Source organism: Episyrphus balteatus, chromosome X, assembly GCF_945859705.1.
Source record: "Episyrphus balteatus chromosome X, idEpiBalt1.1, whole genome shotgun sequence".
NCBI classification, from domain to species: Eukaryota; Metazoa; Arthropoda; class Insecta; order Diptera; family Syrphidae; genus Episyrphus; species Episyrphus balteatus.
This window is the reverse complement of record NC_079138.1, coordinates 1,786,212-1,799,856: the sequence shown is the minus strand read 5'-3', so window position 1 is coordinate 1,799,856 and position 13,645 is coordinate 1,786,212. Positions and strand designations below refer to the sequence as shown.

At 30.7% G+C, this 13,645-nt stretch overlaps 2 protein-coding genes and 1 long non-coding RNA gene across 4 annotated transcripts; 1 reads left to right on the top strand and 2 right to left on the bottom strand.

Moving 5' to 3' along the window:
• Positions 1-3,127: 3,127 nt before the first annotated feature.
• On the bottom strand, positions 3,128-3,836 carry LOC129920477 (uncharacterized). The gene is made up of 2 exons (XR_008773254.1): positions 3,629-3,836; positions 3,128-3,572 (listed from the first exon to the last, which is right to left on the bottom strand). It is a non-coding gene; the product is annotated as an uncharacterized LOC129920477 (long non-coding RNA).
• A 688-nt stretch (positions 3,837-4,524) lies between these two features.
• LOC129920480 (uncharacterized) lies at positions 4,525-5,238 on the top strand. 2 transcript variants are annotated; one of them, XM_056001704.1, is made up of 2 exons: positions 4,525-4,662; positions 4,719-5,238. In XM_056001704.1, the coding sequence occupies exon 2, from the start codon at positions 4,734-4,736 to the stop codon at positions 5,112-5,114; it is 381 nt and encodes a 126-aa protein (XP_055857679.1). In that variant the 5' UTR covers positions 4,525-4,662; positions 4,719-4,733; the 3' UTR covers positions 5,115-5,238. The 2 variants fall into 2 exon arrangements, with proteins under 2 accessions (XP_055857679.1, XP_055857680.1); XM_056001705.1 differs by having other exon boundaries at positions 4,716-5,238.
• A 1,586-nt stretch (positions 5,239-6,824) lies between these two features.
• On the bottom strand, positions 6,825-12,998 carry LOC129920668 (uncharacterized). The gene is made up of 8 exons (XM_056002124.1): positions 12,805-12,998; positions 10,838-11,376; positions 10,151-10,450; positions 8,371-8,637; positions 7,733-8,017; positions 7,367-7,654; positions 7,127-7,306; positions 6,825-7,065 (listed from the first exon to the last, which is right to left on the bottom strand). Exons 2-8 carry the CDS (start codon positions 11,283-11,285, stop codon positions 6,986-6,988), a joined length of 1,848 nt encoding a protein of 615 aa, XP_055858099.1. The 5' UTR covers positions 11,286-11,376; positions 12,805-12,998; the 3' UTR covers positions 6,825-6,985.
• Between the last annotated feature and the right edge of the window lie 647 nt (positions 12,999-13,645).

Here is a 13,645-nt window from a genome sequence, read left to right as displayed (position 1 = left end):
GCTTAAGAGCCATAATGTTTACTTGAATTTTAAATATTATTTTAGATACAACAAATAATCAATTGGATAAGATAAAGTGAATCACAAAAAAATACGTTAATGGGTCGCAAGAACTTGCTCTTAGAGTAAAAGCTGCTAAAATTTGTAGGACGTACAAAGGTAAATATACGATACATATACGATACATGAATGCTTTTTTTTTAAGTTTCGTTGAAATCGAATTAGGGTTCTATGGCAATTACCGTTAATGATTTTCAAAAAAAGTTTTTTTTATTAAAAGATAGACCTTGTCTTAAAACTTACATTTGAATTTTTTTTAACAAAATCGTTGGAGCCGTTTTTGAGAAATTTCAACTTCACTACATTTAGTATGTAACAAGTACCGTTAGTTTTGGTCTAAAATAATGAATTCCAAATTTTCAAACTTGGCTTGCTTTTCAAGATATAGACATAAACTTGAAAAAATCATTATTTGTTCACCATTTAGGAGAGATTCAAAAATCGATTTTTTTTATAGCAACTCTCTTTTTTTCTAAATCCCCAAAAATTATTAATTTTTTTTTTCAAAAATTCAAACGGTCATCGTTTTTCCACCTCAAGAAATTGATAAAAATTGAAAATCTTTGTTTTTCCACCTTCCATTTAGGAGTTATTAAAAAAAAAGTTACGCATACACCACAGTGTACTTATTTACTGAACAATTTAAAATAAAAAAAAAAATTCAAAAATTCAAACGAAAAACGTTAATCCACCGCTATACAAATTAAAAAAAAGAAATTTTAAATACAATTAGCATGACATTTTGTAGCGATGACTAATTTACACCTTAAACTAAAATTTCAAAAAAATGTATTGTTTCGTTTTCGAAAATTTGATTTTTCAAAAAAAAAAATTAATCCTTGAATTATGTTTTTCAAAATTGTATTTATATTTGAACGATATAAATGTTTTTTTTTTTTTATCTACCTTTTTTTCTGTACGAATATACCTTGCGAGTAAAAATGGTCCCTTTGTCATAAATTTAACGCTTAAGTTCAATTTCAAGAATTATATCAAAAATTCCTTTATTTGTTTTAGATCATTTAGTTAAGTACCTAGTACAAAAATCACAATTCTTAACCTTATTAAAAATTAAATCGAATTATAAAAATAAAAGCACACTCTTTATTTGCTCTGTGATTCATATTTTAATAAAATTGGTAATAGAATACTTATTTGAAAAATTCTTGGAATGGCCAATCAATATACAGACACATTATTACACATTTTGGATGAAAGATTCAAAAACCATTTAAATCCACAAGTGAGTCCGGCAAGAGAACCAACTTTTTTGTATCCATCAATAAGTTTCAGTTCGTATCGGAAGACCCATCTGAGTGGATCGTGTTTATGTTTATTTTACATTTGATTCAAAATATTTGTAAAGTACTCTAAAGTCAAGTGAGTAATTTGACTTTTAAAAGTTTGATGTTTTTTTGTTTTCAAATTTATTTATTTAGATCGCGCGCTGATTAGAATTTGTGAAAATGTCGTCATTTTTCGACTGGGCATTTCAGATGAGAAACTGCGAAGCAGCTACACCGGGTTACAATGACTGTCTTTTTGGACATATTAATGCCGCTATCGAAACCAATATTGTTGGCCATGAAGGTGATGCTGCAATCACCATTGAGGAGCTTGAAACACCTAACGCAGAACAACCATCGGAATCGCCACCACCGACATATGAATCTGCAATGGTCATGGAAAGGGATGAAACTGTGACAGCTTTAAATGAAGTTATTGCTCATGTTGATCTTGTTACTGGCGGAGGCAGCGGCGATCGTGATAATCAGGAGTATCCAAGATTAACCCAATTTGATGTTGCCGATTTACCGCAATCAATGAATATAGTACCACTATTTGCACCAACAGTTCCAACTCAATTGCCAGTATACTTGGGTTCCAAGTGCCTCACTGTACATTATTTTGTGACTCTCATTTTGTTGTTGGTATTAATAATAATTCAATTGGCCTTCATTATAAGATCTAATTTGAACTTCTAAAAAAACTTTTGTATTTTTTTTTTTGGATTTCATTGAATAAACAAATACTTTTTTTTTAATTTTGGTTTATTTTGTAATGAGGATAGATCGTTAGGAATAAGTATACAATTGTTTTTTTTTTTTTTAATCATATCTGCCGATAACTTAACTTCTTGGATCAGTTCTAATTGTGATACAAAAAATATATATCATCTCTGAATATTTTGATATTTTGATGCGCCAAAGACTATTTTTCAAAAAAACAAAAATTTCATTTTAAAGAAAATATTAATCAACACTAAAAAAACAAAATTTGGAAAAAAATCTTCAACCGGTTTTCAAAAAAATTGATATATGCATGAATGTTCACCCACGTACTTGCACCTGTAGACCAAAGTTCCTTTATATTAGTTAACCAATCAAAATGTTAATATTTATTTAGGTCCAACAAAAAAAAAATTAAGTTTTTTCTTTTATTTCCACCTTTAAACAGAATTTGTTTAACCATTACCGATGTAGGGCTAAGGGCAGAACCCTTTTTATGATTTAAAAAATTGGAAATGCAACATGAATTCCACTACCCGTAGTTTTTGAGGAACACCAAAAACGTAGTTTTGTTAGAATTACTAATTTCAATTAGTACTCGAACCAAACTTTGAAATAACGAATAAATCATCGGTACCAAGCAGATTCTTAGATGAACATAAAAGTCATCATGACAAAACCATAGACCAAGTACAAATTAAAAAAATTTTTTAATCCAAAGATGTGTGTTTTTTTTTGCATTTTTAAGATTTGACCGAAAAAAGTTCCAGCGACATGAAAAAGTATAAACCAAATTCGCACCCGTGTGCCTATCACGTAACAAAAAAGAGGTGTGCCTACAGAGGGTTAAGACTGTATAACTCGGATGAAAAATCGATTTTGGTTTATTTTTTATTTTTTGGGAAACGGCCAAAAGTGTTGTTATTGACATTTAAAAAGTCACTCCTCCATTCATCTATCTCTATTATATGTTTTGTAGAATAATTGTTTGGATATACAAAATATTCTGCAGAAATTTCATGCTGTTTGAAACTCTTGAGCTTAATAAAAGTCAAAGGTCCAAAGATTTAAAATTCAATTTTAATCCACCAAAATGCAATTGAAACAAATTTTTGACAAAAATTTATTATTTTTTGAGACTTAATGACTCTTTGGTAAGAGTTCCCTTATGATCAACGCCATTGCCAGGAATAGAAAAGCCATAAGACTATAAAAATACCAATGAAATGCTTTACATTCGCAACGTGATGGTGAACGTTGAAATGCAACTTCCTCTTCCTGTTCAATTTCCACAATGCTTGTTAGTTTTTTATGTTGTTGATTTACAGATACCATTGCCATTGCTTCATCATAACTTGGAATTGGAAGCGGTTCTTCATTCAAGTCAAATACAATATGGGAACTGCTCCTGGGAACTGAAGAAGTGCACTCGTTGACAAACGTTAAAGGTAAAGTAGTTTGTTTTGTCTTCTTAAATGCCATCGTTACACCTATAATATTTTGCTGTGATAAAAAAATTTGAATGAAATAAAATATGAACAATGTATTTAATACCACACCTTTTATATTTTGAAGTCAGGCAAATTATTAAAGAGCAACCGATATCCTTGGGTAGAAATATCTAAGTTCTCCTTTTCTATTGATGATCTCCGCTTCTGTAGGAATATAATACTCTGATAATGGACGCTTGGACCACGCCTTGCAAAATTATTAATACATTTTTCAAAGTATATTTTTCGTACCGAAAGAGGAAAGAGCGCTATTAATTTTTAGATTGAGTAAAGAGTATTTTCTGTTTAAAAGTTAAAACTATATTCAGTGAGAGATTTTTTTGGGAAAAACCTTATACACATTTCGTTTTATATAACAAATAGCCAGAAGTTATGAACCTGTTTATATGTGTGTTTACACTTATACAAATGCCTATAATTTTTAAGCTCAGTTTTGGGTTCGAATACACGCAAATAATATAAACATGAAATTCCAATTAACTTGTCTATGTCTATAAACCAAACATTTCAGAGTTAACGTCAATCCCACTATAAACTTTAGATATTGTGAAATTGTGATGTTTACATTTACCCCGATCTTGTTTAAAGCGAAGAGAATGAAGTAAATGAAAAGAGGGCTTATTTGTTTTACTCCTTTATTAAGTTGGTATTAGAAATACAACTAAAAAAATGTAATTTCAAAATGTACAATACATGGTTCATATCTATATAATTTTTGCTCATTTCTCGAAATGTGTGTGGTTTTTTTCCCCCACAAAAATAATATCATGAAGTAAAAAAACGTCTCCTTCAATTTTATGTTCTCTTAGATTCATCTATTAAATAGAAAATACTCTTCATTTAAAAATTAATAACGCTCTTTTTTATTCTTTTCGGTCAGCAACAAATACTTAAAAAAGAAATAATTTTGCAGGGTGTGGTCTCTAATTTCTGTATGTGTCCAAGCGTCTATTATCAAAGACTATATAATATTCCTACAGAAGCGGAGATCATCAAAATTAAGGGAGTACTTAGATATTTCTAACCAAGGATATTTGTATTGGTTGCTGTTTAATTATTTGCCTGACTTCAAAATATAAAAGGTGTGGTATTGAAAGCAGAGCTTATATTTTATTTCATTAAAATTGTTTATTAGCAGCAAAATCCTTAAACGATGCCATTTTGGAAGAACGAACAAACTTCTTTACCTTTTACTCATCGGACAACAACTCGTATTATGTTTGTCGATGACTGCACTTCTTCGGTTCCCATTAGCAGTTCTCAGATTGTATTTGATTTGAATGATGAACGCCTTCCAACTTATGATGAAGCAATGGCAATGGGACCTGTGCATCAACAACAGAATAATCTAACAAGAATTGTGGAAATTGAAGAAGAAGAAGAAGTTCCACTTCGACGTCCACCATCACGTTCAAGTCAAAGGATCAGTTATTGCGAATGTAAAGCATTTCAATGGCAATATTATGGTCTTTTGGCTTTTCTATTTCTGATAATGGTGTTGATCATAAGGGTACTCAGACCAAAGACTCATTAAACAACAAAAAAAAATAATAATTTTTGTCAAGGCTGTGCATTATTGTTTTATTTAATTTTAAATTCTAAATTTTTGCATCATTTTTTTTAAATTATATTAGCGATAAATTTGAATGTACTTCATATGAGACTGACAAAAAAATAATAACTATGTATTCCTTACTAATTTTTGTTTTATAATTTAAATTCGATTAATTTTTCTAAGTGTACTTAACGCTAATTGCTTGCAGTTCCAAGCAATATTGAAATAAATAAATAAAAATATTACATACCTATTAATTTATGTTTGAACTTTATTAAGCTCATAAGATGCACACAGCATGGAATTTTTGCAGAATGTTTAATATATTTAAACAATTCTACAAAACAAATTACAAACTAATTTTAGGAGTGACTTTTCAAATAGCAATAAAAACACTCTTTGTCATCGCCCAAAAATGATTTTTTTCTCCTGTGAACTCGTCACTTTAAAACTGTGGTTTGTTTGCCCAAGGAAAGCCCAGAATAGCCCAACTTTTATTTTTCCTATCCTATTCTTATTTTCAAAATTATTTTTTATTCACCAAAAAAAAGTACGCATACACCAGAGTGAACTTTTTAAAAATTTATAATTTAGAAAAAGTAAATAAACTGATGTGGGCACTACGACTCAAATGTTATTTATTTGACTTAGAATTTTTACTTGATTGAATGTAGTTCATAAAACATTCCTGTTAAGAAGCTTATGTTGATTATATACAAATGTTTTTCCAATTGTAAAATTGATTGATTTTTTGGGTTTGCCATATGACCACGTAGAAAAGCTAAATGCTTAGTACAAATCTATTCAAACTTTTTTTAAAAATAACCTTTCTCAACTAACCATGGTAGTTCCAAAATATTATATCAGTTTTTTTCGTAAGCTCGGCCTTAGTTCATATAATGATGTTATGACAAAAAAAAAAAATTTTTTTCAAATTACCAACATATTAAAAATCAAAATGTGGTTTTTTCAGTCTAAAAATTGTCCCCTTTACACTTTTTATCAATTAACCATGGTACACGAGTGGATTTTCTTAAAAAAAGGTCACTGTGGTGTATACGTACTATTTTTTTTTTTTTTTTTAAGTGCTTCTTTATTTTTAGACCAAGGGTAGGATAGCAAAACGAACCACAGTGCAAAAGCAACAATATTTGCACTGAATGAAAAAAATTATTTTTTGTGATTTTTGAGGTGAAAGAAGTAATTCCGTTATAATTTTAGAACTAAAGGTGAGCTACAAAATTTCAGCTTGCCCCGAATTATTTGCATTTGCTCCATACAAAATTCTCTATATTTATTGCATTAATACAGATTTAATACTTTTGATACTTTTTTTCCTTTTCTAAAGAATTTTTGGAAAATATTTTTTCGATCTTAAAAATTTATCTCGGTTATTTTTAACTAAATTCTAAGAAAAAAAAAAGCATGTGTGCAATTCAAACAGGATATCAATGAAACCTTAAAAATTTTGATTGATACCTCAAACATTAATATCAGTCTAGTAGCAAGGAAACTGTGACCAACCATGTGCAGGTGGATTGTACTGTACGTTTTCAACATTTTAATACATTTACTCAAGATATTTTACGAATAAAGCGAAAAAATACCTTCAAATCAAATTATTTTTCGGTAAAACAATTTAGAATTAAATTCAATTAACACATTTCTTGTCTAGACTCTACAAGTGTAGTTTATTTATTAGACATATTTTTTATAATATTATATATTTATGCTTATGTATGCATTTTCTCTTCTATAAATAAAATATAAATTGAAATTTTTTTTTCTGCATGACCCCTTCAAGAAGTCAACCCGTATTCGTCCTTGGGTCACCATCGAGGAGTTATAGATTATGGATATGATGGTTTTTCCGGTTGATTTGGGTAATTGTTTCTGTTGTTCACGGAAGCTTGGAAGTTTTGAGGCATACCTTGATTTAAAAAAAAGTAGGTTAGATATGAAGTAAATTAAATAGCTGAAGCCTCTTTTACCAATTGATGTGGATGGCATCTCAATCGAGGTTGTGCATGACTGAGCAGATGCACTGCCATATAATGGAGGATAACCTAGTGCTTCCCTCATAGCGTTTACAAAATCCAAGGGATAGGAAGGTAACACTTCTTGATCAATTTGAGTTGCTCTTTGGATATTCTCGAGAGATTGGGTAGTTCCTAGTTGAAAAGTAGAAACAAGTTAGACAGAATTTATCTGTTACCTAGATGCTTTTTTACCTTTTGATGTTGATGGAAATTCAATATGGGCTGCAAGTGGCTGAACATTGGGACTGGAATACATTTCTGGTACGAAATCCGATTGGAAGGAAGGTGATCCTTCTAGAAACGGTACTGCACCAATTGATGAGGATGGCATCTCAATCGAGGCTGTGCCTGACTGATCAGATTGACTGGCACATAATTTAGAATAACCTTGTGGTTCCCCCATTTCAAAATCAAAATCCAAGGGATAGGAAGGTGTCACTTCTTGATTAATTTCACTTGCTGTTTGGGTGTTCTCGAGAGCTTGATAAATAGTTGAAAAGAAGAAAGAAAGAAGTTAGACAAAGAGTAAGTTTATTTGTTACTTTGATGGTTTTTTACCTTTTGATGTTGATGGTAATACAAATTGGGCTCCAAATGGTTGAACGATTGGACTGGCACACATTTCTGGGAAGGAAGGTGTTGTTTCTTGAAACGGCAATGCACCAATCGATGTGGATGGCATCTCATTCGAGGTTGTGCATGACTGAGCAGATGCACTGGCATATAGTGGAGGATATCCTAGTGATTCCCTCATAGCGTTTACGAAATCCAAGGGATAGGAAGGTAAAACTTCTTGATCAACTGGACTTGCCATTTGGTTGTTCTCGAGAGCTTGGGTAGTATCTAGATACATAGTTGAAAAGTAGAAAGAAGTTAGACAAAGAGTAAGTTTGGGTGTTTTTTCATAAATGTCTGCCTAACTTAAAACTGCGTTAGTCATATTCATAAAGTCAGATTAGCGATCGTACTAAGTCCAACTGCAGTACCTGCTGTTCAAAAACATCATTATTTCGCTACAGAACTTTCGAAAAAATGTATATGGGTCTTGATTCAATGTTTTTTTTTCAAGCAAGCCTGCAAATTTTCAGCAAGATTAGTGTGTTTATTAATGCAAAAAAGTAGAAAGACGATTGTACTAACGCAGATCTCCGACATTCATAAAAATACCCTTATCTATTACCTAGATGCTTTTTTACCTTGTAATTCCATTTGGACTGGACCTGATTGAACGGTGGGACTGGCATACATTTCTGGGAAGGAAGGTGTTGTTTCTTGAGTCGGCTCTGGGCCAGTTGATGAGGATGGCATCTCAATCGGGGCTATGTATGACTGATCAGATGGACTGGCATATGATTTTGAATAATCTTGTGATTCCCCCATTTCAAAATCCAAGGGATTGGAAGGTGTTACTTCTTGATTAACTTGATTTGCTGTTTGACTGTTCTCAAGAGCTTGGGTTGTACCTAGATAAATAGTTGAAAAGTACACAGAGAAAAAATCCGAGATAAAATCAATTGGAAAAATTAATGTTTTTTTTTAAATAACAATTTTAAACATTTTATATTATTTTCAATTTTCAACAAAATTTGAGAATAAAAGTAAAATTTAAACAAATATCGACCGTTATGCCAGCTGCGGCTCATTGAATAGAAATGTTGCTAGGAAGCAAAATTATTCTAGGTTCAACTCCCGGCTCAGGTTGAAAGTGTTTTTTTTTTTTCAAATAAAAGCCATTGAACACATTCAGAGAAGAAAGACAGGGGGAGAGAGAGAGATAGAGAGAGAGAGAGAGAGATAGAGAGAGGAAAGGGCATAGAGAAGATAGAAACTCGCAAATGGAGCGTAGTCTTCTTTTTTAAATAAATAAATGTTCAAAATAGCCACAAACAGCTAAGAAGAAAAATCATATTTATCAAAAGTATATTTATCTTTATTGATTTTAAATTTTTAATTGCGGTATAGGTACTCGTACTATATGGCAAGTTTAGGATTCGTAAAAAAAATCGAACTCGAGATAACAATTTTACATGACATTACGATGTCAAAAAAGCGGGTCCGGCAATTCTGTGAGTGAAGTGATTTTCTTTAAACTTGGTAGTTAGACGTTTTGGGTGATTCCCTAAAGGGCAAATACCTGCCATATAACGGAAAAGAAAAGTTATTTTTTTTTTCAATAACGGCTCTAAAGATTTTGATCAAAATTTGTTTGTGTAGTAATGCACATAAGAGTCAACTTTTGAAATAAAAGAATATTTTTTGTACCCTTATTAAAAGTTTTTTTTTTAGTTTCTGAATATCTCGTACAACATCAACCCGATTTCAACGAAAATTTTTATGAAAAAGCATTTTTGTAAAGATAATGTTAAAATTTTAGAAAATGTTAAAAAAACACATTTTTGGATTTTTAAAAAAATATTTCAAATTTTTTTTTTTGAAAAATCAATTTTTGGAAAACAGGTTGGTGAAAAATTTTGAAATTTCGTTTTTATATGTAAATAAATTATTTCTTCAAAATGGCATACCAACTTTTTTTTTTGAAAAATGTTAGAAAATTTTTATACATATATAAAAAATTATTTTTTTTAAAAAGCAACTCTAACGATTTTCGAAATTTTTTTTTCTTAAAATTCTTTTTTTTTTTTTTTTTTTTTTTTTTCGGCGAACCCCACATGCGGAGCCGTAGTGTGAAGCAGTAGAGTGGGAGAGTTGTAACCCCATCCGAGATCATGACTATCGTCGATAATGGAGAAGAAGAAAGAAGAAAATTCTTTTTTTTTTTATAAAAGAAATTAAATGGCATACTTGGTTTTTTAAAACAATTTAAAACGGTCTTTAGCCAATTATGAAAACAATTTTTTTTTTCACTACTTAAAAATTCTATAATTTTTTTAGTAGTACCTAGATACATATGAAGTTGAAAAGTAGAAAGAAGTAAGACAAAGAGTAAGTTGGTCTATTATCTAGATGCTCTTTTACCTTTTGATATTGATGGTAATTCTTTTTGGGCTATAAATAGTTGAAGCATGGCACTGGCACAACTTTCTGGAACGAAATCCAATGGGAAGGAAAGTGGTCTTCCTTTAATCGGCTCTGCGCCAATTGATGAGGATGGCATCTCAATCGAGGCTGTGCATGACTGACCAGATGGACTGGCACATAATTTAGAATAACCTTGTGGTTCCCCTATATCAAAATCAAAATCACAGGAATAGGAAAAAGTCTCTTCTTGATTAACTTCACTTGCTGTTTGGCTGTTCTCGAGAGCTTGGATAGTACCTAAATACATAGTTGAAAAGAAGTTAGACACAGCGTTAGTTGATCTGTTACCCAGCTGCTTTTTAACATTACATTTTTAATCTAATAAATCTACGGACTAGAAACACCCAACTTGGGAAACTTAGTTAATCGGATGATACAACACAAGACATTAATACAACACAGAAAGACACAGAAGAGGAAGAACAAGACATAACAGAGAAAAACGTGGCACAGAGGTGTAGATATAGATTAAAATAGTCTCATGTTATCGCACAAGTGGCTTCAGTTAAGCTGGCGGTTTTAGAAAAACTACTGAGCCGACCATTGGGCTTCAACCCACGATGTCGGCTCTGCAGTCAACTACCTATTCCTCTGTGCCATGGCCACCTGCTTAATGGTTTTTACCTTTTGATGTTGATGGTAATTCAAATTGGGCTGCAAATGGTTGAACGATGGAACTGGCACGGCTTTCTGGAACGAAATCATATGGGAAGGAAGGTGCTCTTTCTTGAAGCGACACTGCACCAATTGATGTGTATGGCATCTCAATAGAGGCTGTGCATAACTGATCAGATGGACTGGCATATGATTTTGAATAACCTTGTGATTCCCCCATTTCAAAATCCAAGGGATAGGAAGGTGTCACTTCTTGACATTGAACTGCCGTTTGGTTGTTCCATTTGCAGCCCGATTGGGCTGCACGACTTTCTGGAACAAAATCTAATGAGAAGGAAGGTGTTCCTTCTTGAAACTGCACTGCGCCAGTTGATGAGGATGGCATCTCAATCGGGGCTACGTATGACTGAGCAGATGGACTGCCATATAATTTAGGATAACCTTGTGATTCCCCCATTACAAAAAATCAAAATCCAAGGGATAGAAAGGTGTCACTTCTTGATTAACTTGATTTGATGTTAGGCTGTTCTCAAGAGCCTGGGAAGTACCTAGATACATAGTTGAAAAGTACACATGAAAAAACCCGAGGTAAAAATAAAAACAATTAACCATTAGGATTGATTTTACTCAACCCTAATGGGTTGAAAAAAAAACTACTTGAAAATGTCGAAAGTGCTGTAGTGTAGTATCAATAACTTATTGATAAGGGTATTGAATCTTTTATAAAGTCAAGTTTAAGAAAACTTTGGTAGAAGAGATTTCATTGGATGTTGAAAGGGTTCATGTCAACGTTATTGTACGTGCTGTGACGTACTATCCTCAAAAGTTTTTAATAAAAAAGTGTGCTTTTGTAAAAAAAAAAATTATTTAAAAAACATTTTTTTGTCAACTTTCTTGTTAAAAGATATATTAGATAATTAAATCTTATAGTAAAGTACTTAAGCTTAACATTAACCTTTTACATATTTATGTGTATGTTTGGAGAAAAACGGAATAACTTTTTGAATCCAATCATAATTTACAAGATAAACATAAAAAAAATTACTTTTTATTTCCTTATTCTTTTCTCATTATAACAAATTTTTTTATGTAAAGAGCTTACAAAAAAAATGGACCAAGAATGAAACCATATTTAAATTTTTACAACGAGCAAAAGGTATAAGAAAAAATTAAAAACAACAATTTTTTTATGAAAAAAGTGAAAAAAATCAAACTTTTTTCTTTCATTACCCAAAAATGCATATTTTTATATGACAATCTATAGTAAATTTCAAACCATCTGAAAGCCTATTGTTTCAGTTAAAAAAAAATTCATATCAAGCATGTCTGTACGACATCTTCAAAAAGAGCTTTTTTGAACCCAATAAATTTTCATAAAAAAAGCAGCTTTTTTTCTTCCATTACCTTAAATTCTGAAAGCGCGTTAAGAAAATAGTAATTTTTTTGCAATTTCGTTTTGCCCCTATTTACTAGGTTATTAGTAACCTTTCAAATAAGCTTTTAAAGATTTTTGTATCTCTAATAGTTTACTTTAAATTTTTAATTGCAATTAATGCCACACTGCTTAAAATTTAAGGCGGAACGTGAGAAAATGGAGTCACTTTTTCATGGATGCTGGATCATGTCAAACATTTATTTTTATTTTTTAAACTTCTAAAGATAAAACAACTTGAATAAGACACACATTAATTTGCATGAGCAAAGTTACAAAAAATCACTTTAGGTAATATAAAACAAAATAGTCTAGAATTCACAGCAGTTGAAAGAGAACTGTACAAATTTGTATATGATTGAAGAGAACAATGTAACCGACAATTTCATAAAAATGTTTAATTAAAAAAATAAATAGTTTAAAAAAAAACTAAAAATACTCTTTTATCACGCACTAAAAACTATAAAATAATTTTTTAATTGACTTATTGGAAATGGTTAGATCAAAAAAGTATAAAAGTACGTGTAACAAAAATGCGCTCTACCTTGTATCTTTTATTAGAATCTTTATTGAAAAATGCAAATTTATTAAGCGCGTTCAAAAGTCATCCAGTATTTTTTTTAACAAACTTAAAAACCATTATTTTAAAATTTCAAAATAAAGTCGAAATATAAAAACTACACATTAACTTATGTTTGCACACTGTCCTTTTGCTACTAACTTTCTGGAATTTAGTTCAAATTCAATAGATAGTCAATAATGCGACCATAAATCACTGACCATATTTTATCTTAATTCTCACAAAAAAAAATCTGGGATAAACAAACTTCTCTTCATTATATCCGAAATATATGAAAATCTGATCGAAGATCTTTCTTTTTCTGTGTATGTGTATCTATTAGCAAAAATTAATTGGTCAATCTAACATAATTGATGGATCGATTATATTTTTTTCTCTTAATTCTCACAAAAAAACAAACAAACTTCTCTTTATTATATCCGAAATATATATAAATCTTTCTTTTTCTGTGTGTGTGTTAAGCAAAAATCAATTTGTCAATCTCACATAATCGTGTCTTTTTTAATATTGATGATCGATTATAAGAGAAGGATGGATATGGATAAGGTGGTGTGGTACCCGCTGCTTTATTTGGAAAAATGAAAAATATTACATTTCATAAACATTAAGCAATTTCTATTAGGTACATACTTTGTATTTTACAAAAAAAAATAGAAGTGGTATATGTATATCAGAATTTAAATTAATAGATACAGTGGCGTAGCTAGCTTCCGACCTGGCAATTTGAGTGTCACTCTCAGAATGAAAGACGATAAATAAATGAAATTTCACTATTCCATATGTGGAATACCTATTGCAACATTGA